The sequence below is a fragment of the Fusarium proliferatum genome, assembly GCF_900067095.1.
Source record: "Fusarium proliferatum ET1 genome assembly, contig: FPRO_scaffold006, whole genome shotgun sequence".
Lineage (NCBI taxonomy): Eukaryota > Fungi > Ascomycota > Sordariomycetes > Hypocreales > Nectriaceae > Fusarium > Fusarium proliferatum.
This window is the reverse complement of record NW_022194795.1, coordinates 276,615-304,612: the sequence shown is the minus strand read 5'-3', so window position 1 is coordinate 304,612 and position 27,998 is coordinate 276,615. Positions and strand designations below refer to the sequence as shown.

Below are 27,998 nucleotides of genomic sequence, written 5' to 3'. Positions count from 1 at the left end.
AGAACCCACTTCGCCCTTGGTGCCGTCATCATGTCGACACTCGAGTATCGAACACCGCATGCGGTTGCGTCTACAAACCGCACGCTTCGAAACGCCTTCTCTGCCCTGAACATACACTACTCGGGCGACGAGGAGGAGTCGGAGAGCGATGGCTCTCCCAGATGTAAGTCTCTCCTTCTAGCACATTTGACTCTTCTCCCTGTTCTGCTTTGGCCGCGAGCCCAGCGCAAGATCGTTTGATTTCTACCGAAAGCACACTGGCTTCTTGAGTTTTGTCTTCTCTGTATAGTCTATCTTTTATGTCTTCTATTTTCTCTTCCTTCAGTTCGTTCTCCAGCGCGAAGCCGGGCTTCTTTGTTTTACCGCTGGCGTCAATCCCCCAAGAGAAGCTTGTATCACATGGCCCATTTCCTGGAACTGCTCTCATCTCTTTTGCATCACATTCAAGAGGAAAGACTACCGTTTCTACCCTTCCCCACCGTCTCTGTCTTGCTTGTCCTTCGACGCGAAGTCGGTGTCTTTGTGGTATTATTTCTGGTGAAGGCACTCGTTTCCGCGCCAAATCTTTGAAATTCTTTTGTCTCCTTCTCGTTGCTTTGAAGAGAAAAGATCATCGCGCCTTCTAGGAGTGTTAGCGGCTACTCTCGTGGTGTCGTGGTAACTTCTGGGGATAGCCCCTTTTCGTGTTTTCTGGCGAGCAAGCCGCTCAGGGGCTTTCCTGAACAAGCTTCACTTTTCATTATTTCCACCATTCCTGGAACAAGCAGACGTACTAACACATTTCAGCCTCTCCTTCCCGACCGCTCACCGGCTCCAAGAGGTAGTTACTGGTTTGAGGACGAGTTCAACTTGAACTTTGCTGACAGAAGTCCATAGCATGCCATCTTTGGTCCAGAAGGACGATGTTGCCCAGCCTGAATACAGCTCTTACCCCTACAACAACCCTCATCAAGCTGGCCAAGACAACGTTGACTACCCTACGAACGTGGAGCCCACCGCTCAGGTCGCGACGAACCAGGCACATCCAGCGCTCACTGGCAACTTCATGCCTGCGAGCGAGGCCGTTCGACCCATTGCCACTCTCCCGGCTAAAATGGGAGCCGTTGCCAACATCCATCGAGAGCTCGACGCTCAGTCTCTTTATCCTGGAGATGCTTGTCTATTTGTGGCCAAGTGAGCAACTTGTTTCTTCGCCGTGTAATGCATGTACTGACCTTGGGTCCAGCCTCCCTCAACACATCGATGATCTCACCCTGAGGGTTTCTCTTACCAAGCACTTTGCCAAGTTTGGTACAGTCTTCGTCAAGGTCAAGCGTGACCGCATCAGACACATGCCTATGGCCTTTGTTCAGTACACTGTGAGTTGACCATGATAGGCATCAGTTCTATTTGACACACGGTGAACTAACTTCTTATTAGCAAATCAAGCACGCCGATGTTGCGGTGCGCGAGGCTCGTGGAGATATCATCCATGGCCGTGCTATCCGAGTTGAGAAGTGCGGCGGAAACCGTATGTCCTCCCGGCAAAACCTTTATGTCTAGATGCTAACTTCTAATAGTCTCCTACATTATCTGGCGCAAAGACACTCGCCCCGTTCACTCCAACGAAGCTCATTCTATTTTTTCCCGCTATGGACCAGTTAAGAAGGTCGAGATTCTCGACCATGATGCTCAGACCAAGCTCGCCGTTCCTCCCAGTCTTCGTATACTATACTCCAGATTTGACCCCAAACGTAACGTCATCCAGGTAAGTTCTATGCAAGACAACTCAATTAATTGTAGAGCTAATATAGTTTAAGGACGTCGGCCCCAACACGCCATTCGTCATTATGGCTTTCGATCCCAAGATGGTTCAGAAGCGTTCTGACCGCCCAGCGGACGATCAAACCTTCATGGAGATGTACGAAAAGGACTGTCGCTCAGTGTTCTTCGGCGGACTACCTCATTATGCTGACGAGGCCATGGTCTACCGACTGGCTGGCATCTGCGGCCATATTCGTTCTGTTGAGCTACGAACTTCCCCTGACCAGGACGGTGGTCGTAAGTGACTCCCACCCATGAAATTGGTCTCAACTAACTGTTCCAGTCCCTCACCCTTGGGCATTCGTCGAGTACGACGAGTTTGATGTCCCTGACAGAGCCATGGAAGAATTTGTAAGTTCTTCCTTTGTATTCCGTCGGGATCCGAGTGCGTACCGAATGTCTGCTAACACCTGTCCTAAGAATGGCAAAGAAGTTGAAGGCTGTATCCTTCGGGTCGAACGAAAGAGAACCAAGCCCGCCCCCGAAGCTGTCGCTGTTCCTCAAGCCATCGGCACTCGGCTGCCCGACTCTGGCCCTCACTACCCCAACCCTGGTTTCCGTTTTCCCGACTCTGGTTCTCGCTTTCCCAAACCTGGCCCATCCCGTGTTCCCGGCTCTGGTTCTTCCCGCATGCCTGGTAGTGTGGATGATGCTCGCTTGTATCCATCCCCTCTCCGTCCTGTTAAGCGTCCTCATCGTCGCTTTGACTCTCGCGTCGTCTCCGAGGCCGCTACTCCGATGAACCACCGCCACATGGTTTCGAGCACAGACTTGTCTCAAGAGGAGCAGGAGTTCCTTGAGAACCATCGCGTGGAGGACTTACTGAAGCCGGAGAACATGCAACCCAGACCTTTACCCGTCCCGACCTTAACAGTCCCAGCTACCAGCTTAGATGAGGTCACTCCAGTTCAGTCTCCTGAAAAGTACCCTGTCGAGTCTGGTAACACAGTTCGTTTCGCTCCCTCTCCAAGCACCTTGCCATCTCATGCTGGGTCATCTCCTATTCCCCTTCAGATACCTGCTCCTCCTGCAGAGTTCAGCCCGCCGAACCTTCGGGCTTTCAAGGATCGTCTCGCTGCAGATGGACACTCTCGGGTTACGGCCTTTTCACCTGCTGCAGAACTTGCAGCGATACGGTGTGAGGTTGCTGCTGAAGACAAGGCCAACGGCAAGGGACACCGCCGTGCTGTTTCGATGTTTATCACCTCTACCTATCCACCTCCTCTTGACCTATCGGAGAGCGACGACAGCACTTGGCGCGAGAGTGGAAGCTCGCCGGACGAGCAGGGCATGCAGAAGAAGAAGGCTAAGAGTGGCCTGATTCGACGTCGCCACCTATCTGAGGAGAACTTAAAGCGCAACCTATTATACCAGTCCAAATTCAAGAGCACCTTTACATCGGAGGAGACTATGCGCGGCAGATCTCTAACTCGCGAAACCGAGCAGCCTCGTGACAAGAGTGGCAAGTCTCGGAAGAGTGATGCCACTGAGCGAGTCCCCGAAGGACAGGTCGTCGTCGCCTCTCCGCAAGTCTCCGATGACCAGCCTATCGTTGCTGCTCAGCAGCAAACGTACCAGCCCGCCATGCCATATGCAAATATGGTCCCTCAATACCCTCCACCCATGCCGCCTATGGGTTACATGCCGATGCTGCCCCCAGCTATGCCTCCCGTCGCTGCTCCTGGTGGCTTTAGCTATATGAACATACCTCAGCATCCTCATCTGCAGTTCAATGAGCCTATGCAGATATACCCAGGCCCATCTCACCATGGGTATGCAGGCCCAAGGCCATCCCAGGTGCAGTATCCTCCTCCTCCACAACCCGCCCCCATGTACCAAGGGCAACCTCAGGTGCCATTCCAGGGACACCACCAACGCGAGTATCACGAGCCCATGACTGTGTCTCAAGATGCTCGCAACCACCCATACCAAAGCCATGGTCGACCTCAGTACCAAGGTCGCCGCCATGCTTCATACGCGCATCCTCAGCAGATGCATTACCAGGGGAATTACAGCGGTACGCCCCACTCTAACTTCACTCCCCGGGGACCAAGAGAGTCCTACCACCAGAGCCGCCAGCGGCAGGAAGCAGAGCGCTACCGTCGCTATAACTCTTAGATATCCAGACGCCCTGCCACAACCTCTATATCCAGGTACATAGTATATGGCCTCTTGGTGTTTACCTTCTCTCTGACCACCAAACCTGATCCTCCAGCTCGACTTTTTTTTTGGCGCCTTTATTCGACTTTTCTGATCTTTTCTTTCGATTTCTCAGCTTGCAAGTGCTATACACAGCTATATATCCATGCGAGCCTAGGAGCCTAGGCTCAGTCGCCATTTCTAAAGCTGGACCTGATTGGTCTTTAATGACTTTTTTTTGGTTCTCGAAAAGTTATATTCGCAACCAGCCACATGTTTTTTAATTCCCCGCCAGACACATCACCGCACCAGCATGCTAGGCATGCCTTTCCCTGAGCCACAGCACAAAGACAGACGACAGGATTTACAAGAGACATCACACCAATCATATCGGCTTGGATGCCCTTAGACAGAACAGATCTTCGACACGGCAGGGTTGGATGAGACTGGATTGCTTTCGGAACCACGGTCAGATACGAGAGACGAGGTGTCTCTGCGGTTTTCTCGTCTATGTGCGGATTTGTTTACTTCACGGTTTCCTTTCCTTTCCTTTCCTTTCCTTTCTTTCCTTTACTGTTCTTGACGTATATTGTCAACCCCCTAGAAAAGCACAAAAAAAGAGAATAAGGGAGCAATCTCACCAATGGGACTTTGTCCCACCAAAATCTTGTCCCTCCTTGCACGCAATTGTGAATTACTGAGTGAATGAGTGAGTGATGATGTGACGATATGACTGAGACTGACAAAAAGGGCCGAAAGTTGCCACATTCAATGACAGGCATGATATGATATGATATGATGTCCCTCGGCCTTGACAGGTGTTGTCAAAATAAACTCAGCAAATACATCCTAAACTTAAGTTAGATCTATACCAAGTTGCCTAAATGTTTCTGCCATTTAGGATCAAGGTCCCTAGTTTTCTTTCCTCCTCCAGGTCCCTCAGGTAGATTCAGCGTCGGCCGATCATCCATCGTGGGCCGTGATCATGCGGTTTACAGTGGCCCAAGGATGCTACAGTGACCCCCACTCTCCGTAGTAAAAGCGACAAGCATTTGATGGCCCAGATTTCCTCTATGCAGTCAATTTGGAGATAGAACGTTACTAAATCGGGTGTAGAGGGAGGTTCTATTCCTACGCTAACTAATCATCCCAGATCAGACGAGACCAGACCAAACCAGGAGAGACTTTTTTTTTTCAATTGACTTATTTGCAATTTTTCTCGCTCTCTCTCTCTCTTCCTTCGTCTTCACTTACATCACGTCAATTCTCAGCTAAAGGAAGAAACAAACGCATCTCATCAACAAGAATCGTCAACTTGGAATTAACTCACAATGGGCTTTCCCTCGAACACGGCGTCCAATGCCGTCATCTATGTCACTTATGCCCTGTTCCTGTTTGTCTCCGATCTCGCTTACATTTTCGTATTGAAGCTAATCAGCAGAACAGACTCATGGGAACTGGCATTGCTTGGAAGATGAGACATCAGTCAAAGGCCGATTTCCTTTCAGGAAACGGAACTCAGACGGGTCAGAAAATCCCCAGTCACGAAGTGTTTGTGAGAAGCGACGAGACAACTCTGCTCCTCTACTCACAAACATCTCAATCTACAGCTCAAACAACACGGAACAAAGGCTAACCACAGGAACAGCCTTCCCTTTGGCCCTCAACTTCATCGCCTCCGGTGAGTAGAGCCAAAAGAGCTCTTGCTACAACAACTCCGGAGCGGTGGCAAACTGCAACATGTCAGCAAAAACGAAGAATACAGCCTGTGAGACCTCGCACAGAGACTCCAGCCTGAAACTTCTCGGTCGAGTATATGCCAGTCATAAGATGAACGAGCAGGTTCGTACATTGAAAGAAGATCTTCCTTCTCTCCCCCCTACCCCTCCTGAGATGCTCTCAGACTCTGTTGCTACTAACCCCATCCGGCTCAGTCGAGGTCACTCCCGACTGAGCTGGGTAACTCGAACTACCTGCTCCAGAGAGGCAATCTCGGGAGGCTGGGGGGAGAGGATGCGGCTCACTACGGGCGCTGAGTTGACGTATCGTCTGGATCCAACCTCGGAGCATGTTTGCGACGGCAGACATGTCTGTTCTTCTGGGGAGATCCTGGCGTGCGACGACGAAGCTGAGATTGTACCGTAAATACTCGATCAAGTTAATGCTTGCGTGGGAAAAGTGTTGCCGCTCCAATCTATCCCCTGCCCCCCTAATAACGTTGGAATGACAACTGACTCTTGTAGCTCTCGGATCCGGTATTCTCTTCTCGTACCCTGAGTTGGCCACTATTTCTGGTGTCCAGGGTATGATTGTCTACGCTCTTGCGTCGTCGCTGCCCATGCTCATCTTTGGATACCTCGGCCCTATCATCCGACGACGATGCCCTGAGGGGTTTGTCCTCACTGAGTGGACTCGCCAGCGATATGGTGTCATTACTATGCTGTACCTGAGCTTCATGTCTCTTGTGACCTTGTTCCTGTACATGGTTGGTGAGCTGTCGGCTATCGGACAGGTCGTTAATGCCATGACTGGCCTCAAACCTCTTCCGGTCATGATCGTTCAGTGCGCTGTCACAACCATCTATACCTGTGAGTTTCTCTGTGTTGCGGCCCTATGTCTTATCTAACAATCTACAGCCCTCGGAGGTTTCAGAATCTCGTTCATCACCGATGTTGCCCAAGGTACCATGGTCATCGGTCTCGTCATTATCGCCGCCATCACCATTGGCGCAAAGACTGAGATTCAGCGACCTCTCATCGAAGAGTCTGGTCTCACCAAGTCCAACCTCCTCGGCTGGCAGCTTCTGTACATCCTACCTGTTGCTGTCTTGACCAACGACTTCTTCCTCTCTTCCTTCTGGCTCCGAACTTTCGCCTCCAAGACTGACAAGGATCTTCGAATCGGTACTACCATCGCCACGATCGTCATTCTGTGTATCCTCACTCTCGTTGGTTCCACTGGTCTGATCGCCGTTTGGTCCGGAGCTTTATCTCTCGAGGACGCTGCTGGTTCTGGATCAGTGGCCTTCTTCGTGCTCCTCGAGACCCTTCCGAGCTGGGTTGTTGGCATTGTGCTCGTCATGGTCGTCACCATGAGCACAGCTGCCTTTGACAGTCTCCAGTCTGCTATGGTCTCCTCCGGCTCTAACGATCTCTTCCGCAACAAGCTCAACATCTGGTACATCCGTGCCTTTGTCGTCGTCATCATCATCCCGGTCATCGTCATTGCTCTCAAGGCCCCCTCCGTTCTTCAGATCTGGCTCATCACCGATCTCATCTCCGCCGCTACAATTCCCGTCTTGGTGATTGGTCTTGTTGATAAGTTCTACTGGTGGCGTGGCTTTGAGGTTGTTGTCGGTGGTCTTGGTGGTATCCTCACCGTCTTCATCTTTGGATGCGTCTACTACGGTAACGCCCAGGAGGCCGGTGAGCTTCTCCTTGTGCAGAAGGGTCTCTATGGCAATGACTGGAGTGCCTTTGGCGCTTTTGTTGCTGCCCCTGTTGGAAGTATTCTCTGGGGCTGTGGTGCTCTTGCCCTCCGTCTTTCTTACCAGTACATGTCTGCTAAGATTCGAGGATATCGTTTTGATGCTCTTGATCGCCCCGTGGACCTTCGTCCTTCAAGCACTGAGGAGGATGTTCCCACTGAGAACCTCGTTTCTTCGACCCCTGGCAAGTTCTTTTAAGGGGACACTAAGCAGATGCCTTTGGATTCTGTTCTGTCAAACAAGTTTGACAATCAATTGGGGGTTTGGTATAAGATTGGTTTCGCGGTTGGTTGGTTTGGCGAAAAGTAATCGATAGGTTAATCAAGAGGATTTACACCAGTATTTCAGCCTAAACCTAATTGTTCAGCTCGGTAGTTCCCATGCTGCAACTTTTTTACAGACCTGCAGCACTAGCTCAGAACTTGCATAGCATGAGAATTACTATGCCTGCCAGGTTAATCATTTATTTTGTCCTGATAAAAACAGAACCAGGACAGGCCGCTCCCTCCCCTAGTGAGAGCACTCAGTGTATATAACAAGATGCCAGGAATACCACAGCCACAGCCTACTATAGCGGCCTCCCCAGTAATATAATCTAGTAGAAATACCACGACATAACATCAAATCAATCAATCTGCTCTCGTATGGCTCTCGATGAAACTGTCTTCAATATCACATTTTGTATCTGAATTTCCAAACATGCTCTCACTTGCACCATCACACATACCGGAAATTGATGTCTGGTCTGAATTGGAGAAGTACTTATACCGTCCGTTCGCCAGTCGCAATGCAAAGATATTCTAGAATATAGTACAAAACATGCTCATCATATAATATACACTCTCATTTTACATGTTCCCTCCTCCTCCTCCTCCTCCTCCTCCTCCTCTGCTCACTAACATCATGAGCATTCCAGCGTATTTATACAACTTTGTACCTTTTTATTTTCATTTCAGAGGCCCTTCCCATCCAGCTCGCTTGGCCTGTTCCCTGGTGATCCAATCCTGCTCCTCCTGGAATGCCTCTAGAGTTGTTGGAGAAATGGTTCCCCATATGCGCCATTGGCCAGCTTGAAATGTCTTCTCGCTGACCTGTCGTGAGACCACCACGTATTCGATCTTGTCCTGCACCTTTGTGCTTCCGGGGATGAGCTCGCCGGTGGCCTTCTTGTATTTCGCGACCTTTTGTGTGGAGGCAATCGCAACAACGGCCTGCTCTGTGCTGTGCTCCTTGTCGTGAGGATTCACGTTGTGGACCTGGTGTGCCATTACACGAGGGTACGCCCATGTCGAATTGAGCTTGACCAACTCAAATGTGACACGCTCAGCGGGGTTTCGACGATCGATAGCGGCCATGAGCTTCTTTCCGAACTGGCCCAGACATAACTCGTTGACAGCAGCCTTGTCACCGGCAGCAAAAGCCCCGAGCATCTCTATGTACATGTTCTTCGCTGTAGGCGCAATCTTGCTTCGGGCGATCTTCCACTTGGGCCGTGTTGTCCAGTCGGGCATAGACTTGAGCTTCATTTGGAGGAGAGAGAAGTATTCGAATCCAAATTGTCGCAGTCGGTACCATGAGTAGTTGAATAGGTTGTTGGCGCCGGAGGGGTATCGTGAGAATGGGAGAGAGACAAATGTGCCTTTGCGCTGTTAGTCTTCTCTCATGATCCAAATTACTTATCTACAGCCTCAATTGGCGCATTGACAAGTCTCCGGTCCTAATAATCCTCACGGTAACTCACCAGGAAATAGAGGGCCACCGCCACCCTTGAAGTACTCATCGTTGGCCTTCTTCTGGATCGCCGACATCGATTGAGTATCCGTCTTCTTGGTATCCTTGTAAGCCGCCTTCTGCATCTCTCGCAGGATCTTTCCCTTTGAGGGCATCGAGTTGTATCGACATTGGACCTTCGCCGCTCCGAGAACGCTCTGGCGCAGAGCGGCCGGGCGTAGCGCCTTTGCCGAGGAAAACATTTGCGAACCTTCTGTTACGGATTTGCTGAACCAAGAGAATCGAGACGTGGGAATCGTTTATAAGGACACCCGGTGGTTACCCGCGGCGCAGGGTCATTATCGAGCTCGAGCTGGCTTCGGCAAACTAGACAACGTCTTCTACCATTGAAGAATTTCTTGGGGTTCTGGGCTGATGGCGGATCAAATATGCCCCGCTGACCGATGCCGGTGGTGAAAATGTGGGGGATCTCCAAGTTTGAATTGGATCAATTGGCACATGCTAGACATGTGTAAATTATCAACGTCCCCAGTTGCAGAACCGCAACTTTACAGCGACATCACTGCTCCAAGGCCTGAAACTCGACCAGAGGACCAATTTTAGTCCCTCAACCGTTGCTGTTATTATATCTCATGTTATCGGACTCTCGGTGAGCCAATTGGGCTCCAGTAGACAACTTGCGACAGCTTCAAACTCGATATCATACCTAAACACCAAAATTACCCATCATGAGGCCCACACAAACACTCCTCTCCAGAGGCTTCTTCGGCCGTAGTATGGATGAGCTCAGGCGGCGCACACAAATAGGTAGACTTCTCACAAGCTTCGTAATGTTCTGAAGCTAAATGTCGCAGCTGTGAGCTTCGAGGCCATCAAAGGCGCTACACAACCCAAGCCTCTTTACGAGTTCAACACCCCTGATAGTGTCCGCGACTGCATCGTCATGACTGACAAGACCATTGGCGGTTTCTCAGAAAGCAACTTTGACTTCCATAAGTCCACCGACGCCAACAACGACCCCAAGATACCCTCCGCCTATGCCCGTTTTCATGGCAACATCTCTACTCGCCTCCCCTCCGACCGCCCCAATATCCAGCGAACTGGCTTTGCCGGCTTCCGGTCCCCGGATCAAAGGCCAACCGCCTTCGGCCGTTCCATGTGGGATATTGATCCGTACATCTACCTCGCCCTGCGTGTCAAGTCAGATGGCCGCAGTTACTTTGTCAACTTACAAACCGAGAGTGTCGAACCATCAGATTTACATCAGCATCGATTATTCCCTAAGCGCCCAGGGCAATGGGAAACAGTGCTCATAAAATGGAACGACTTCGTCAGGACGAATCACGGCTTTGTGGTGGAACCTCAGACTGAGATGCTTCGACAGAAGGTCTTGACCGTGGGTATTGGACTCACAGATCGTGTTGATGGTCCATTTGAGCTGTGTATCGAGAGAGCGTGGGCCACCAATGATCCCAGTGAGGTAGATGTGACAGAAGAACCCAAGGCTGAGACTGTGGCAGAGAGAGGCCAGCTAAGAAACAAGAAGGGCGAAAAAGTACGGTGGTAGACAAACAAACATTATTAGTGCCCTATGGGGCATACAGCATTATTGCATGTGTATTCGTAAAGTTTCATGTTCTTGGATAAAAATCCACTCTAGGACTGATTGAAATATTACCCGTCTCTGTCTAAATAAATGGTATAATGAACTCCCATATCTCGTCTCTAGCCATGCCATTGATTCATATTTGCCATTACCAATGCCTACCCGTCAAGACTGAGTGATTCAGCAGTCTTCCGTAGTGACACGTACGCTGCAGCGTAATCCGCAGCCAGAACCATATCCCCAGTCAGCTTCATGATCATCGCCTTTTTTGCCATCATTTGGCATTGCATGTTGATGTCTTCGACACTTGAGTAATGATCAAAAGACTTTTGTACCGCTGCGAGAGCTTTCGTCATGTGATCTGATCGTTTGGCTGACTTGGGTTCGCATTTACCAGCAAGTCCCATGTTGGCATCGGCGAGGTAGCTGTAGAGCTGGGCTGTCAGACTCTCAGTCTCACACTCCAGGGAACGGGGTATGATAGCCAGCAGAAGCTGAGAGGCTGCTTCAAACTCCTTCAAAGAGACCAGAATATTCGACACGCAACCAATTGCTTGCCAGAGGCAGGGTATCAGACGAGCTCCCCACGATATGCTCGCTGCCCGCATTGCTGTCGTGAACCCTCTCTGCGGCCGGCCACATTTATCAAGAAGAGAGGCTTTGAGGAGCAAGAGTTTGACCTTGAGTACCACATCCTTCTTCTCGTTCTCTAACTGCGACATCATGCTGTCGACTTTTGCAAAGGCTGCTTGAAGATCTCCACGACGAGTGAGATAGTCAATGTGGAGGGTGTCCACCAAGAACGCCATATCAGGTTCTAGGTCATCCTTCTTCGATTGGAGGATCTGAGATAGAAGCCGTTCAGCTCCTTCAAGATTGTTGTGATGTAAGTCTCTTTTCAGCTTGATTACACCTCGATACTTGTGCCAGTACTGACTGGGCTTCCAGGATCTCAGTGAATTATCCTCCAGGTTTTCCAGTTTAGTCATTGCATCGTCATATTTTCCCTTTGAAGCAAGTAATAAAGCGAGTCGACAAGTCAACTTCAGTTCATCATCGAAGATGGCATTACGAGCGTGGCATTTCAGGAAGACCTCACAGGTTGCTGACGATAGGGTCGAGAGCCCAAGCCTGTCCCATAGAGCTGATGTGAGTGAAAGGTATGACCCAAACATGTTGTTCATGTTCCTCTCTACGATGATGTGAGAGCTTCGCACAATCGACTCAAAAGCCGTGGCCACACTGTCGCCATTCAGCAGCCCGAGTTTTGCTTCGCTGAGGAGGACTGAGCTCCAAAGCGTGAACATGCCTGTCTCTCTGGCCTTAACACGGAGAAAGGCCAAGCTTTCTTTGCCAGTACCGAGCAGGCTACTCGATTCCAAATTCTGGACGAGATCGGGATGGGCACGACCGAAATGGAAGAGCCAGTTCAAGGCAAAGTTGAGGCAAGTCATGTCTCGGTTCTCTCGCGCTGTCGACACGGTTTCAAGCATGGCTGCTACAGCTTCTTTGTAACAACCAAAGTCGGCTTGCAAAACAGCCAAGTTCATCAACGCGTATTGGTAGAACAGGCGGTCTCTATTCTGCATGGTGTAGTCAAAGTAACGGTGCAAATAGTCGAATGCAGTGGGATAGTCTCCAGCTCTCCATGCATCGAGAAATCTGCCCCGCGTTAGCCGAAAGATTCATGGGTGTTAATGAGAGATAGCGTACCTGAGATAGTGTGTGAGACTGGGAATGAGATAGCTGTCGTTAAGTAGATCATGAAATTGATGACGGATTTCGAGGGGTATCCTGTTTCCAAATTCTAACTGTGTCAGCACGCAAGATCATATGAGTTTGAGAATGACTGACTCTGCATCTGCTCGATTTGGAACTCCAGGAGACTCTCGATATCATCTGTGCTCACAGGGAGCGATCCACTTTGATCTCCTGTGAGCATATCACCGTACGCCACAGAGGCCAAGTCCATGACACTCTTGAGGTCCCAATCTTCCTGCTCGCCCACCAATAGAACATTGTCGAAGCTCAGCCGTCCGAAGCCGGGGATCTTGCGCTTGAGATACGGGGCTGTTGGTTGTCGATATCGCACAAATTGTTTCCAGAGCTCTGTACAGTCGTGGAAGCGTAGTCGCTGATACTCAAGTCGCGATCTGCGCACAAAAGCCCCAAATGGAGAGTTCGCCGAGAGCTTGATGCCTTCTTCCTCTTCCACCGGCCGGCCCAACTCAGCCAGTCTCTTGCGTTCCTCCTTGGTTTTGGCCAGCAAGCCGGATAGGTTGTCGAAGAAGTTGTGCAGTGCATCCAATGAGTTGATATCCCATAGTTTGCCCAAGAACTGATCCCATAACCTCCGTCCAGGCATGCCCATGAGAAAGGGATAGCTCCCAAGAAGCTTCTCAAACTCTTTGATGCTTATGACGAGGCTAACGGTTTTCTCTGCCTTGCTCCATCTTTCGGACTGATCTGTGGATGTTTTTGGAGAACAGTGATCCATGAGATGAGAGGTGACAAAGGAGAGCACTGGAAGGATAGCATCACTTGGTACAGCTCCTTCAACGTAGAGCTCTATGAGAACGAGAAGACCAATCTTGGCCGGGTTGAGATAGCGAGCCATTTTGAGGCGGAACCAATCACACTGTTATAGCGAGTGATGGTAAATGATGAAGATGCAAACAGTCATAGAGTGAGAAGGGGTCAAGAAAGCGCCCTTCAAGTCGGCACCAAGACGCGCCTGTCGAATTGTTAACAGATCAGATCACTCCTGCTCAGATAAAATCTAGCTACCTTAGTGGTATTCTGATCTTCCCATCTGAGTCAGCAACTCCCATTCGATGAGACTTTCAATAGTTGCCTTTCGGTTGGCGCATTTGGTTGTACGTAGAGTGTTTCGTTACTGGCGTTTGTTGTTTGGCCGGGGCATCTTCGGAGTATCCTTGTCAAGGTGACTTTAAGTGGGATGACACAATCTCAATTGGTGGGCATGTATCACGACCTCCAAAGCAGAAGAGTCGGAATACGCTGAATAAAAAGGATTCTAATCATACTAGTCCAACCCTGATGCGTTATTTAGTCGATACTGCGTTCCGCTGGATTTAAGTTCTTGGCTTCAGTAGGCCTGCGGCCTGGGTCCAAAGAATGGGCTTAGATGATGTCAAGACAATAAGGTACTTAGAACGTGCTTAGAAAAGAATAGAGTAAATTCGGTTTGGACTTGGGGGTGCACGACCTAATATGAGTGGCTATTACGACAAGACTCGCAGGCGTTTTAGATGAGAATACTAGAAACTTGATGGCACATCCGTTTTCATGTCACTTAGCATGCGTAGGAACGTTGGTTCAGATTTCAACAATCGGTCAATTCGAGTCTAGGGAACATGTACAAGGTATCTCCAGAGGGAGTAGTCCATGAAGGAGTAGTCCAGCAATTGTCCAAGGCATGAGCTGTCAACAGATCATACTTAGGAAGCCTTGTCCTTGTTGTGGTAGTTGACCTCATCGTTCCAGCTGTGCATGGTTAGTATGGTATTCACAAACGTCATGGAGCATGATAGCTCGGAGCTCAATGGCGTGAGAGCTGGCATCCGAGCTTCTTGAAGCTCTTTTGAAGCTATTGTCCGGAATGATGTCACAACTTACAAGAGAGTCTGTGAAATGTCAGTACAGTGCCATTGAACCAAAATATCCATTCCAAACTCACCTTGTCACCGTTGCCCCACTGGTAGTTCTTGGTGCGGATGTTCTGGTAAGGGTACTCGGTGCGCTCCTCCAGAGGAGGCATGTGGTTCCAGTGCTCCCAATGCTCGTTCCAGAGCCAGTAGGCGTTGGCACCGGCGGCGATGAGGCAGGGGGCGACACCACTTCGATCTTGTTAGCCATTGCTATCCCAACGCAACATCACGACCTCGTCAACTTCAACTTCCGATGCTCCGGGTTCGAAGACAGATTCGTAATTCGCTCAAGGGTTCGGATTCGGACGTACTAGAGGGAGATCTTCTTCCACAGCTCTGTCCATCGTCAGCAACCACATCCAAAGCTTCCAATTGACCCAATTCTGCGTCGCCGGATGTCGACTCACCAGTGGTACCGGCAGCGTGCTCCTTGATGTGCTGACGCTCCTTGATGAACTCGTTCTCGACGGTGCTGGCAAATCGGCGCTGGAGGGGAGCGCGGAGCTGCGCAGTGGCGCGCGTGGCAGCGCGGGTGAATCGTACAGCGGACATTGTGGACGACGACGTTGTTGTTCGCTTTGACGGTTGGTGAGTCTAAGGCAAGATTGTGATCAGGTCATTCTTCGGTTAGAACCGCCAATGAAAATTGCCTCAATTGTAAGGTACCAATTTCCCCCCGGCCGATGACAGAGCGCACGTGATCTCGTGCTGGGGGCGCGACCTCGAAGGCTCAACACCACGCGGTGGGGCTCTGCGTCATTGTAGGGATCGCGACCTTCTTGCTCTGAGTGTGGCTAAACGGGAATTACTTGAACACAACAATTCTCGGCCTTCTAATTTCTTCTCTTTAGGCTTATATACGACGATCTCCCCGATCTGTCCCTCTATAGCTACCAATTCGCCCGTCTTCCAAACCCATCACGAAGTTCCTTCATCCTTCAGCTCATGGTTTCCACATCGTCAGTACCACGGGATGAGACGTGAGGCGCTCACGGGAATTGCTTCTTGTACTCTATGAGAATTTTCAACAGCAAATTCTATAAATCATAAGTTGCAATCATGGCGTTTCGGATAACCACCTGGAACGGTGAGTTCCGCCGCCTTTCCCTTGGCTCTTCCACTAACACCATCTGCAGTCAATGGCATCCGGTTCGTAATTCACAGCGAAAAACCCTAAACTCATCCTAATGATCCGCTTCACAGAAATCCTTTCGGTTATCAACCTTGGAGAGAAAAGAGAACCTTTCAAGTACGCTCTCTCATCTCACAACCTACACCTAACCTCCTCAACTCACAACCGCGCAGGCTATGTTTGAGATTCTCGAAGCAGACATCGTTGTTATGCAAGAGACCAAGATCCAGCGAAAGGACCTTCAAGATGACATGGTTCTCGTTCCAGGCTGGGATGTCTTCTTCAGCTTACCGAAGCATAAGAAAGGTACGGCACTCACTCTTATTTGTTCGCCACGACGCCTGACGATCTTCAGGATATTCTGGCGTCGCTATCTACACACGCAACTCAAAATGCGCGCCTATACGAGCAGAAGAAGGCGTCACCGGCATCTTGACAGCTCCCAAGTCTACAACCAGATACCGCGACCTCCCTGAAGACCAGCAGATTGGTGGTTACCCCCGACCCGATCAACTTGAGGGCATCATCGACGAGGCGACTCTTGACTCTGAGGGCCGCTGTGTCATTCTCGAGTTTCCAGGTTTTGTGCTCTTTGGGGTTTACAGCCCTGCAACCCGAGATGAGACTCGTGATGACTTTCGCACTGGCTTCTTCCAAGCACTGGAAGTGAGAATACGGAACTTGGTCGCCGCAGGCAAGCAGGTCATCCTTACCGGTGATTTGAACGTCGTCCGCTCCGAGCTTGACTCAACCAATGTTTCAGAGACACTACGCAAGGAAGGGGTTGATCTTAGCGACTGGATGAACGCACCTGTGCGGCGCATCTTCAACGAACTCATATTTGAGGGAAGTGTGCTAGGCGAAAGAGATGATGGCCGTGAAAAGCCTGTTCTCTGGGACCTCTGTCGTTGCTTTCACCCGGAGCGAGTGGGGATGAACACATGTTGGGATACCAAGCGGAACACACGACCTGCAAACAACGGCAGCCGAATTGACTACGTCTTGTGCAGCGATGGCATCAAGAGCTGGTTCAACTACTCCAATATTCAGGAGGGCTTGATGGGATCTGACCATTGCCCAGTCTTTGCGACTTTGTCGGACAAAGTGACAGTGGGCGACAAAGAGTGTGCGTTGCTCGAGATGATGAACCCCCCGGGTATGTTCAACGGGGACGAGCGTCTTCGAGACTGGACCCCAAAGGATCACCTTCCTTTGTCCGCGAAGCTGATACCAGAATTTGACCGCCGGCAGAGCATCCGCGATATGTTCACCAAGAAAGCCGCCCCTCCACGAGAGTCGACGAGGACAGACACATCTGCAGAACCCTTGAAGAACGGAAATAGTAGCGCCTCGGGGTCACTCGACAAAGCAGTGGAAGCTTCAGGGTCACCGACCAACGCCTCCTCCACACCGAGGCTGGGCGAGACTACCAACTCAACCAAGCTTTCAGCATCCCAGCCTAGCTCCAAAAGACCTGGAACGGCCGCCGACACGACGAGTCGACCATTCAAGAAGACCAAGTCTTTTACAGGCGCCAACGACACCAAGAGCAAGGCGGCGCAGGGCCAACGAACATTACAGGGATTCTTCAAGCCAAAAGCTCCCGCGGCTCAAGATGGCAAGGCAGAGCTAGTAGCAGCAAGTTCGACGCCATCTACAACAAAGAAACCTGCAGTATCAGGGAAAGCGCCAGTAAGCGCGCAGAGACTATCGAATACCCCGCAGGCTACACTTACAGAAAAGTCATCACCAACAGTCCCTCTACGCGGTAAGGATCCCGAATCCTCGGACAGGGTGTTTGACCCGATCGAGGCAAAGGAGTCGTGGTCCAAGCTGTTGGGTAAGAGGGTTGCACCAAGATGTGAACACGACGAACCCTGCATCAGCTTCACCACCAAGAAGCCCGGAGTCAACTGTGGTACGTTATACAGCGGCAGCTGATCCAAAGTGCATGCGGTGGCGTTGCCGTTACACCACGCCGCGGCTGCAACGTCGTTTGCCGATGCAAAGTCAAACCCAGAAGCTAATTTTGATGACACTACAGGTCGAATGTTCTACATCTGTCCGCGGCCACTAGGACCATCGGGGGAGAAGGAGAGAAACTCGGAGTGGCGCTGCAGTACATTCATATGGAGCAGTGATTGGACTGGCTCATGATGGGAGTTCAGGGAACAGGGAGTGCAGGAGTCTGATTGGGATTTTTTACGCGCGCTACGTTGAGAGCTGTACAGTAGGGAACTTATCTGTGTTACGATCAATAGTACCAAGTTGCCATGTCACTAACAGCATCATAATCACAATAAACTTAAGTCTTTGGTCTCTCTTATATTTTCTGTCCATCACAGAACAACGTGATACGTTGTCAACGTGCTAGTTATCTATCCATTATGCTTCCTGTCGTCAGAGAAGAGACATGTCCTCAACCTAGTGCAATAAGAAGCAAAGCGACTGGGTTGCGCCGCTTGCAATCCATGGGTATCGTCAAATCCACAAATACATCGCTTCCTTCATCTATGTCCCAACCCCCAGGCGACCGAGATTGGGTAAACGACAAACAGTTTTTCTAGCCTTCCTATATCAAACTAAATTAGTGACTGCTGTTGAGCTTCATATTCTTCGACTTACGTTTGTCGTCCGAGGATCATGCTCAAAATCATGAAGAGGGCCAGCGCTCATCGAAAAGAAGAAGTTCCGATAGGAACCTCTTAGGCGGTAATCTGCTGTGCGACAGTAGTAGTCGCTGTACTGCTGTCAGACGAAGCATTGTTGCGACGGCGCCGCTCCGAAGGACGACGAGGGCGGTACTGGTAGTCGGGGTACTGTCGGCGGTGTTCGGCCTTTTTCTGATCCGCCATCTGCTTGTAGAGTGCGCGAACCTCACGGGTCTCGGAGTTCCAGAGGCGGCCAAGGACTTGGGCTGAACCGATGTCAGTGATGTCTTGTGAATGGGCATGAACTACTTACAGATTTCATTGTTGGTGATATCAGGGCGTTGAGCCTTGATCGCATGGTGACGCTCCTTACGGTAAAGGATGTAGGCATTGGGAGGTCGTGGGATCTTGGCAGGGAAAGCAGGTTTCTCAGGACGGTGAATGAAAATGACTTCAGGAGCACCGGGAATGTTGACCAACATTCCACCCTTAGCAAAGAAGTCACAAGGAGCTCCGAGGTAGTAGCAGTTGTTCTGAGTGTCGCGAGCATAGAGAACGGGCATGCCAAGTTGAACCCTGTTTGATAGTCGTCAGTAAATTCAGATGAGTAGTTCTGTGACAAATAAACTTACATGTAGAGATTAGCAAACCCGGCTTTGGCACCGACATCCAACTCGTTATAGAGAGAAGGGAGGATTTTAAGGAGCTTGCTCGACTTGCTGTCTGTATGAATGCACTGGTAGATTCTGTCGATATGCTCCAGTGTCCATTTGCTGGTGAAGACGATGGGGCTGGAAGCGCCGGGTGGCATCAAGACGAAGTTGGCCATGATCGTTGTTGCTGAGGTTCAAGCTGATCCTATTGGCGTTGGAAGCGATGAGATAAATCTTCTTAGAGCTGCTTCAGGAACTTGAAATGCAATTCAGAATGTTTGGTGTTGTGAGGAGGAGGGAAAAGAAAAGAAGAGAAGAAGCCATGCTGCGCATTTGTAGCAGCGCTCTGCAAACGCCGCTTCGCAACATTAATCTGAACGCCTTATTGTTTCTCTATTGACGCAAGAGAGTGGGGCATTCCAGAGGTTGGTGGGGCTCCGTGTACGTATCTTTTGCAGATTTTCTGAGAGACACCTGCCACGCACTGTTCTTTGTCTGAATCACTGGGCGTGTGCTTTCGCTTCGCAATTGAGCTTAACATTGCGCGAAGCCACAGGGCCCAGCCATGGGCTAGTGATACTTGGCATGCCAGGGGACGGGTGATCTGGACTACTCTCCTGAATCTCGTATGCTTTTAATGGAGGATGAGGAGGATTCATTGAAATGATGAGTTGATTTCTTGAATTAGCTATAGAATTGTCAAAAGTCGCTTTTTAAGAGATGAGAGAAGATATTTATACTCTAATAGTTCATTGGTAACATATAATCGGTGTCCTGTTTAAAGAGTTCCATCCCAGACTTTTTCTAGCTGGAATTTTTTCCTTAAGATATATCCAGGTGTAATTGCAATTTATTAGATCAGATGCTGAGAACTACTTTGATATTGCTACGACATGCACCACTAAGTCTATCCCTATGTCTTGCTTAACGACAGTCCTAAAATCAACTTAAGTAAATGATGACAGCTGGTAGATTCCAGTCCTGCTTCACCAGTACTGACTCTGGGGTCTAATAAACGATATGGTATGACCTAAGATGCAGTGTTATGATCAAAAAGGCAACTCTCTTTGAAATATGAGACACAACCTCTAAGGCCATGATGGGTTTTTGCTGCAAACTTGAACTTACTCTGAGACTCTGCTTATCAGAATCAGTAACCTCACTCCAAGATGCAGTATGCTTAAGGCATTAAATCTTTTGTTCTTTGAGTGCAGAAATCTTAACATATATATAATAATAGAGAATTTAGGAAAATAAATTAATTTTTATATATTATTATATTTAACTAGTTAATATTTCTATTACTTATTATTTTATAAACTAGATTGGAAAAACTAATAATACTATGCTTAGATAGACAGATAATGATGTAGAAATCTCTTGATGTTGTCTAAAAACTTTCTTATATTCCAGACGATTAGAGTGACAGTGGTCGGCAGTGTTTATCTATCACTGGCAGCGCCAAGCCCTGACGGCGGAACGTAAACGCCACCTCTAGATCCATGCTCTGGTTGTTTGATGGCGTTGTTTATGGGTGCGAATTTCCAGATCCCCCACCACATATCATTCCCCATCGCTTTCACCGGCCCTCTCTCCCTCTTCACCTACCCACAAAACATTAATCTCCCAAACCAGACCTTCTGGGCTTTGGGCTTCGTTGCAACTATATCAACATTCTACTTTTCAACATTCTCCGTTCTTCACTTGCTGTAAGCATGGAGTCTCATACTCTGAACAGTCCGCCCATGCCAGTCCGAGCCACAATGCAAGACATCCAAGCTCTCTTGAATGGGGAAGCTCTCAATCATCTGGCGCCTGTTCCCGGGGGTCGATGGCAGATGCTGTCTCGCGTTGATAACATAATCCTCATCGCGTATGTTTTGGAAGACGGGACCCAGGTTATGACCACCACAGTCAATGTAGCATTTGATGCTCAGACTGCCGCGGGCCTTTGTTGGCAGCACATGTACAACTTCCCGGCAGGTAAGCGCTTGGTTTCTCTTACTGAACTCTGAATTTGAGACTGAGACAAAATTTCAGCAGCCTACAACCCAGGCGTGCTTTGGGAAGACGAGAGTTCACAGGCGCAACCTGCTATCATCTCAAGTGCGCAGATTGGAACCCCTGCTCCCATGAACCAGCAGCCAAACAACACTTGGACAGCAGGTCCCATAGACGCCCAAGCTGGTGGCGCGCCAGTCTTAGCCAATCCTCAGCTCCCTGCACCATATCAACCCATCATCAACAACGTCCAGGGCCAACAGCAGCCTCACAATCAAGCCCAGGCACTTGCCGCACCAGACTCTGGAGGGATGGACCCGTTTCAGCATACGCAGCCAGTCGACATGTCTGGGGATCCCTCAGGAGATCTTTCTGGTAAGTTCGTCCATTCTTCTCGTAATATGTCCCATAGCTTACAGTGCAGTAGCGTTCCAGGATGGCGGCGGCACGGTATTTGATGCTGGGCAATTTGTCGGCCAGAACGGACAAATCCAGAACATCCATCAATGGCAACCTTTCCCATAGAGATTATGATCGCTATCCTAGGACTTTGCAAGAGGGCAACCTTGATTCTTTGAACATCTTTGTGCTCACTTAAAGGTTTGCTACTCCGCGAGCTGTAACTTGAAGTTCTAACATGACACAGCTAGCGACGGGACAACCTGCACAGTTTCCACAATGGTGTCTTGTCACCGAGAACATCAAAGCTTCTTCAATTGTAGCGGATAATGGGACTAGGAAATAATTAAGGGTATAAAAAGATCAGCTCCCATTTAGATGGTGTTTCGTTACAGCAGCAGTGTTAGTATTCCCTATTCAGACACTCCGATTATTATTGACAAATAAACAGAAGTTCATCCAGCTTGCGGTGCAACTAGGCAGCTTCGGGATGGAAATGGGATGATTTGAAATGATACCTGATCGGCGAGAATGTTTTCGCAAGACTGAGGTTACAGTTGGGGGGATCCTTTACCAGGGACTGCATAGCAAAGTCAATACACACAGTTACTAGTCTTGTTCCCTACATGCTACAGAGTACTGAGGTCGGAATTATGTTTAGCACGGCCCACAGTTGCCCAGAACGTACGTGGAGGTACCAGGGTCTACAGACTGTGTGATCTCACACTGTAATTTAAACCCTGTGTCCTTTAACCATGACACCCCCATGCCATACCCGCTTCGAGCTGTAGGGCTGATGGACGACTTACAAGGAAGAGAAGGGAAGGGAGAATGGCAGATCCGTCTGGCTTGGTTCAGGAATTTGGCTCTTGTTGCCAATTGAACAATGAATAATGCCCTGACACCAAGCATAATTACTCCAAAATCAAGGAGCCTCAATCCCTGTGACAGCAATATTAGAGATAGATCACTTCGACTTTGGGTTTGATGTGCAACAGTGACCATGGTGTGTTGGGGTAATTTTGTCACGGGAGCTCTTGATGGGTCCTTCAGCCCGTAGTTGAACGCCAAGATCGCTCCAACCTGATGAAGCTAGCGTAACCAATGTTTCGTTTGAAGGTTGATCTCAGGTCAACTCAAACGACAGACTGCGTTGTAGATATGTATGTCGGTGACCTCGAATGGTACGTTGAGATGAATGCACTGATACTCAGGGCGATGGTTTCATTCACAACCCCTGGAAATTGGCATCAGAGCTCAGCACTGAATGCTCTGCTCTGCTTGTGAGGGTCGAAGCGAGAACTGGAGTTTAAAGGTAATCGGATGTGTCGCCCTGGTCTGGTTTTTCTGGCTGACATACAAACTCTTGGCGATCAGCGATCGTGGGGACCAAGAACCGGGCTAAGATCACCAGCTAGACTACCAGGACTTAGACTGTCTGTCCACTCTAGGTTTTGTTTTATGTCAGTAGCGGCAGTGAAGCATAGGGTACAGATAGCTCTGCTTCGAGGAACGCTTCACTGAGTATATGTACTGTAAGGGGCAATTGCTATAATTTGGTGGCGTAGCCAGTGCAGAATTGCTTTTGGAAGCAAGGTGCCCTTGTAATCGACCTTGCTCCTTCTAATGCAATTGATCATCTGATGATATCTGTTTGCTACAGACGAATTGACAGGGGCAGCGTTACCGTCAGTGTTCTCTGGGAGGAAACAAAACTTAGAGGACCTTTATCCTGAATGACGAGAAGACTTGGAATAACTTTGCATGAGTCTGGATTACATTTTGCTCAGTTCGTTTTGACATCCCATATCAAAGTCTGGTGTTTTCTTGCTCCCAAGGATGTTTCAGCTATCAAGGACCCAAGCTCATCAGTACAGTATCCGATTGACGGCTTCCGACAGTTTCACATACACTCGACGGGCTCAGACATGACCAGGATACAACTGTTTGCGTAACATCGTTGACGCAGTTTGCACCAGGCATGTGCATACCTACCACTGCGTTTTCGCCAGTGAGTGAGTGAGTCGACTCTCAATCAGCCTGTCTGTCTGTCTGAGCCTAAGCAATCGCTTCACCGTCCGACTCCCCGCACTCAGCTCCCGCAGCACAAGAAACGCAAAATCTCAACACATGTCTTACAGATCCAGGAATTCGGAAAGTGAACATATTTCGCTAAGCTACGCCTGTTTCTAACTAGTAACACAAGAAACACTATCCGCGTCGCTGGCCCAACAGACAAGGCAAGGCAAGACAAGACAAGACACTAAGGTAGACTAGACTAAAACATGGTTCCATCGACAGGGACCACGACCACGACTGTCGTTCTTCAGGAAATCCTCCGGCACTGTACGGACCGGTGACGGTTACGGGTAGTCCGTCTATATCTCGCGTCTTTTCTCGCGTCGCGAAGTGAAATGTAAGAAATGGGAGTCTAATCGTCCAAGCTCAAATGCCCAGACTTTCTACTCCTCCGCGTGCCATACGAAAATCGACCAAGGCTACGCAAGTGCAAGCCATCCCCATCAACTCTAATACCTTACTATCCAAAGGGGGGCTCTGGGCTTGGCGTGTGTGTGCCTCCTTTGGTTGTGCAGTCTCACTCCTGAGCCATCATTGGTCGGGTGTCGATAATTGAGGCTGAAGCCGCGAATGCCTTCAGCAGGCCCAAATCTGCGCCCTTACTCTTCTTGGTATGAGATCTTCCGCATCTCGCCCAAACGATGTCGAGCCGACGCCAAGGCATTCTCCAATTGGAGGATCTCGACCTGTTGATTGTTGGTGGCTTGTCAGTCCATCATCTTACACGAGGGGGCTAAAATAAACTTTGCCGGATATAGTAACCGTTACGAACGCACTGGCCCGGGAATGAACTGGACCTGTGAGGGGTATCGATATGTCATGGTAGTTGTGATATGATGTGTGATGTGTGATGCCACCACGACAGGGGGGCATGAGAGGGAGACGGCCAGGGGAAAGGGTTGCCAAACACATGACGGGGGAGGCTGCTAAACTTACTTGCTGTTCCATCTCTCGCACTTTGAACTCGTGCGCTCCAAGCTTCGAGTAGTCCACCTGGTCCTCCTCTTGGCTACGCTCCTTGATCAAGCTCTGCACCTGGCGCACCAGTGCTCGACATGCCGCACCCACCGCCTTGCTGGCCTGCTCCAGCTTTTCTTGGCTCTTGGACATGAACCCTGCCTTAACTCTGCTGGCAGCCACAAGCTGGGCCGTTGACGCCGCCACATCGTTCGAGGCCACGATGAGCTGTTCTGGACTGTTGCGCCCAGAGATGACTCCATCTGCTGTCTCGATCAGGGTGTTAGTCGACGACGCCACAGCCTTGGCGGCAGAGATCAGTCCCTCAGTCCATCGGTTGTTCTTCTTGTAGAACGCTGTTCGTGACGTCGACCCACGGCCTGCCTGTACGATCTCCTGCTGTGTCACTGTCGCCGCCTGAATCAGTTGCGTAATGGCGTTGGTGATCGCCGTCGCCGCATCCAGGATCGAGTCGTTCACCTTGAGCTCATAGGTTGAGTAGCCATCACGAGGCTTGTTCTTGAGCTTGGCCAGTCGTGCTGCTGCTGCCGCGATTGCATCTGCAGCTTTGCTGAGCTCCTGGTCGACGAGGTCACCCAAGTCCCCCTTCTTATTGGCGAGCTTGCCAAAGCCAGGAGCAAACGACTCAACAAGCTTGTTGAGCTTCTGCAAGTTCATCTGGACGTCGTTGTTGCTGTTGATGACCACGTCTGTCTTCTGCAAGGGATCCATGCCCTCAAGTCGGAAGCTCTGAAGACCCCGGAGGAACTGTACAGCCGAGATAGCTGGCTGGCGGGTTCCGTTCATGAGAGAATCGGTCTTCTTATCATCTGTAGCTAGACGAGTAAGACCCTTGGTGTTGCTGCAGACATCGGCAATGGCACCAGAGAAGACGTTGATGGCCTTGATAAGGTCGGCATGTGTCGCATTCGGTCCATCTGCGATGAAGTTGTTGAACGATGTAGCAAATTCCATAGCACTAGCTGAGGCCTTCTCGATCTGTGAGAGTACATAAGAGGGAGACGCATTCTGGTTACCAGCCTGCATGCTGGAATCCAGCTCGTAGAGAGCATCATCCACACGCGCAACACCAGCCTGGAGCACAGAGTCGATAATGTCGTTGATCTTGTCAAGGTTGGACATGATGAGGGCATCGATCTGGCCATCCAAAGCATGGTCGGTGTCACCCTGGTTCATCTTGAGCTCGTTGAGCTCGATGAGGGTCTGGTCCATACCCGCCTTGTACACCTCAAGCTCCTCCTCCTTGTCACGAAGGAGCTGTTCGAGGTCAGAGCTGCCGTCGCGGAGGTTCATCTGAGCATCCTCCAGCTGTCGTGTCTTGTTGCGTAGTGCCTCCTCGAGATCCGCCATCTCACGGTTGTACTTGGCAAGCATTGTCGAAAGCTCGTTGCCCTTGCTACGCTCGAGGTTATCGGCCTTGTCTTGGGCCAGGCGAAGTTCGCGCTTGAGCTTCTCAACCTCGTCCTTACTGCTGCCGGTTGCGCGGTCCTTGTCGTGAAGGGCGCGGTCACGCTCACGGATCATGTCGGCCAACTCGAGGTTCTTGGTCTTGATTTCACGCTCGAGCTTCTCACGTCGATCGATAGCCTCCTGGGCGCTCGCCGCCTTGAGTTGAACGGCCTTGAACTTCTGAAGCAGGTCGAGATGCTCATGTCGCAGCTGAGAGTAGAGCTTGGCCAGTGCCTCATATTTCGTCCTCCATGTGTTGACCTGCTCCTGAAGTGCCCGAATCTGGTCATCCTTGCTGTTCATTTGCTGGCCGAGACTGTTCTGAATGTGCGACAGCTCACCCTCGAGAGCCTTGACTCGCTGGTCGTATTGTTGGAGCATCAGTTGATCTCGCTCATACTGAGCGCGCGCATTCAGGTTTTCACGCTCCAGCTCGGCCAGTCGTCCCTGAGTTTGCCATTGCGCTTGTTGCGCCATCAGCGCCTCCTGCTCTCGCTGTTGCTGCTCCATCAGTTGCTGTTGCTGCTGCTCAAATTCACGCTGAGCCTGAAGCTGTGCCTGCTGCTGGGCCATGAGAGCTTGTTGTTGCTGCTGCTCAAGGATGCGCTGCTGCTCTTCGTACTCTCGGTTCTGACGATCCAACTCGCTCTTCCAGAATTCATTCATCTCATCAGGGGCGTCATTCTTGGGCTCAGGCGGAGGAGATGGCTTTCGCTCAATCTCTTGCTTTGGTCGCGCGGGTAGCGCAGGTGCATCGTCATCTTCTGCCAAGAGGTTGGGAGGATCTTGAGGAAGCTTGGGGATGGTAATGAGACTGGTAAGGTACCGCAGGTTTGAGCATTCGTAGTAGAACTTAACTAAGCGATAATGCTGCGCGTTGTAACGTTCACGAAGGGGTTCAAGGGCCTCGTCATCTCCGGTTGCTTTGTTGATGTTAGCCCTAAGGATCCTAAAGAGGGGGTGGGGGAGTGAATCACTGACTTGAATGCATTGCACGCAGCATGCTGGTGATGAACTTGTAAATTCCGTAGCTCTCCTGAACGAGGGGCACGAGGGCGGCAATTCGGCACTCGTTGTTTCCAACATTTCGAAAGTGTGAGAAGATCAGCTTTTGGAACTGCTCGATCTTATCTTGCAGCACCATCAGATCGCTGATGGTCTCGTAGCCTTCGTTGGGGTCGTTTATGGCCTTCAAGCTCAGGTATTCCTCATACTCGAATGTTCCGTTGAACTCGGGGTGCTGGTGGTGGAAGGAGAGCTTTGCAAGTAGGTAATAAACGTATTCGCGGATCAGAGGGGCATAACCGCGCATGCCTTCTCCTCCTCCGCCCATTCCGCGGTTCAGGCTATCGATCCATGCGCGGTTTGCCATTGCCTCCTTGAGAGCACTGGGGTGGCCTTCTTGGAGCACCTTGTGGATCGTGATCAGGGCCTTAAATGTCTGGACTTCGTCGGCTAGGATAGGTTGGCTGTTGATGGTCGATCAGCGTGAGTTGTCATGATGAGGACGTATGAGACGTACACCTTGATGCCGGACCAGAAGGCGGCGGAGGACCGGTGGTCCCATGTATAGACGATACATGCTCGGACATGCTTTCGCTTTGGAGAGATCTCCTCGACGTTCGTAGCCTTCTTGATGTTAATAGCGAGCTCTTGGTCGGTTCTGCGCACGATGATGGGGTTAGCTTGGCAGTCATGAAACGTGACGGTGTCGCTGACTTGGTATGCTCGGTGCCGCGCACAGCAGCAGCCATGTTTGCAATTGGTGGCGGGCAAGCTCCGCGACGCTATTATTATATAATGGGTAAAGATGTTTGCGCAAGGAAAGTTGCTCGGGTCTTTGGCGATGCTATAGTAGCCCCTGGAAATCACGAGACAATTTCCCAGTCAAGCCGACGCCGCGCAAGCTTAGGAGACTAGGCAGAGAATAAACCGTAGGAAACGAAAGGATGGTTAGAGAGATCAAGGGACTGAGGTTTGTGAGGATATGACTGTAGATCGAGAATTCGCGGTCGTCGTCAGCCTTGACAAATCTTGGGCGACTCTTGGGCGTGGCTCGTCTCTGCGATTCGACGGATGTCGTAGTAGCTTCAGTGGCTGGGCCGCAAGAGCCAAGAGAGGAGCGTCATACGGGGTACGTATCATCCGTTGTGTGGGGCACGGCTGTTGAAGATTCAGTGAGTGAGCTTCCTTGAACTGGTGGCCAAATTAGGTATCCC

The 27,998-nt window shown here is 50.3% G+C and overlaps 10 protein-coding genes across 10 annotated transcripts; 5 read left to right on the top strand and 5 right to left on the bottom strand.

The window, feature by feature from the left end:
* Nucleotides 1-30: 30 nt before the first annotated feature.
* On the top strand, nt 31-3,921 carry FPRO_09172 (uncharacterized protein; the record flags this gene model as incomplete). The annotated part of the gene is made up of 9 exons (XM_031232536.1): nt 31-163; nt 787-820; nt 877-1,173; nt 1,226-1,358; nt 1,420-1,510; nt 1,560-1,747; nt 1,800-2,040; nt 2,087-2,154; nt 2,224-3,921. 9 exons carry the CDS (start codon nt 31-33, stop codon nt 3,919-3,921), a joined length of 2,883 nt encoding a protein of 960 aa, XP_031082463.1.
* Nucleotides 3,922-5,273: 1,352 nt separating this feature from the next.
* Nucleotides 5,274-7,627, top strand: FPRO_09171 (uncharacterized protein; the record flags this gene model as incomplete). The annotated part of the gene is made up of 5 exons (XM_031232535.1): nt 5,274-5,335; nt 5,389-5,493; nt 5,553-5,623; nt 6,186-6,530; nt 6,579-7,627. The coding sequence occupies 5 exons, from the start codon at nt 5,274-5,276 to the stop codon at nt 7,625-7,627; spliced, it is 1,632 nt and encodes a 543-aa protein (XP_031082462.1).
* A 749-nt stretch (nt 7,628-8,376) lies between these two features.
* Nucleotides 8,377-9,402, bottom strand: FPRO_09170 (uncharacterized protein; the record flags this gene model as incomplete). Its single annotated transcript, XM_031232534.1, has 2 exons — nt 8,377-9,068; nt 9,171-9,402. 2 exons carry the CDS (start codon nt 9,400-9,402, stop codon nt 8,377-8,379), a joined length of 924 nt encoding a protein of 307 aa, XP_031082461.1.
* A 486-nt stretch (nt 9,403-9,888) lies between these two features.
* On the top strand, nt 9,889-10,727 carry FPRO_09169 (putative complex I intermediate-associated protein CIA30 precursor, mitochondrial; the record flags this gene model as incomplete). The annotated part of the gene is made up of 2 exons (XM_031232533.1): nt 9,889-9,967; nt 10,015-10,727. 2 exons carry the CDS (start codon nt 9,889-9,891, stop codon nt 10,725-10,727), a joined length of 792 nt encoding a protein of 263 aa, XP_031082460.1.
* Nucleotides 10,728-10,924: 197 nt separating this feature from the next.
* Nucleotides 10,925-13,383, bottom strand: FPRO_09168 (uncharacterized protein; the record flags this gene model as incomplete). Its single annotated transcript, XM_031232532.1, has 3 exons — nt 10,925-12,428; nt 12,480-12,573; nt 12,621-13,383. 3 exons carry the CDS (start codon nt 13,381-13,383, stop codon nt 10,925-10,927), a joined length of 2,361 nt encoding a protein of 786 aa, XP_031082459.1.
* An 844-nt stretch (nt 13,384-14,227) lies between these two features.
* On the bottom strand, nt 14,228-14,989 carry FPRO_09167 (uncharacterized protein; the record flags this gene model as incomplete). Its single annotated transcript, XM_031232531.1, has 5 exons — nt 14,228-14,273; nt 14,406-14,413; nt 14,467-14,626; nt 14,749-14,773; nt 14,845-14,989. 5 exons carry the CDS (start codon nt 14,987-14,989, stop codon nt 14,228-14,230), a joined length of 384 nt encoding a protein of 127 aa, XP_031082458.1.
* A 507-nt stretch (nt 14,990-15,496) lies between these two features.
* Nucleotides 15,497-17,510, top strand: FPRO_09166 (related to APN2-AP endonuclease, exonuclease III homolog; the record flags this gene model as incomplete). Its single annotated transcript, XM_031232530.1, has 5 exons — nt 15,497-15,524; nt 15,574-15,586; nt 15,641-15,686; nt 15,743-15,875; nt 15,925-17,510. 5 exons carry the CDS (start codon nt 15,497-15,499, stop codon nt 17,508-17,510), a joined length of 1,806 nt encoding a protein of 601 aa, XP_031082457.1.
* A 764-nt stretch (nt 17,511-18,274) lies between these two features.
* Nucleotides 18,275-19,049, bottom strand: FPRO_09165 (mating type protein; the record flags this gene model as incomplete). Its single annotated transcript, XM_031232529.1, has 3 exons — nt 18,275-18,486; nt 18,534-18,796; nt 18,853-19,049. The coding sequence occupies 3 exons, from the start codon at nt 19,047-19,049 to the stop codon at nt 18,275-18,277; spliced, it is 672 nt and encodes a 223-aa protein (XP_031082456.1).
* A 1,587-nt stretch (nt 19,050-20,636) lies between these two features.
* On the top strand, nt 20,637-21,399 carry FPRO_09164 (uncharacterized protein; the record flags this gene model as incomplete). The annotated part of the gene is made up of 3 exons (XM_031232527.1): nt 20,637-20,856; nt 20,914-21,249; nt 21,302-21,399. The coding sequence occupies 3 exons, from the start codon at nt 20,637-20,639 to the stop codon at nt 21,397-21,399; spliced, it is 654 nt and encodes a 217-aa protein (XP_031082455.1).
* A 2,552-nt stretch (nt 21,400-23,951) lies between these two features.
* FPRO_09163 (putative cytoskeleton assembly control protein SLA2) lies at nt 23,952-27,533 on the bottom strand (the record flags this gene model as incomplete). Its single annotated transcript, XM_031232526.1, has 5 exons — nt 23,952-24,038; nt 24,289-26,702; nt 26,761-27,248; nt 27,302-27,442; nt 27,499-27,533. The coding sequence occupies 5 exons, from the start codon at nt 27,531-27,533 to the stop codon at nt 23,952-23,954; spliced, it is 3,165 nt and encodes a 1,054-aa protein (XP_031082454.1).
* Between the last annotated feature and the right edge of the window lie 465 nt (nt 27,534-27,998).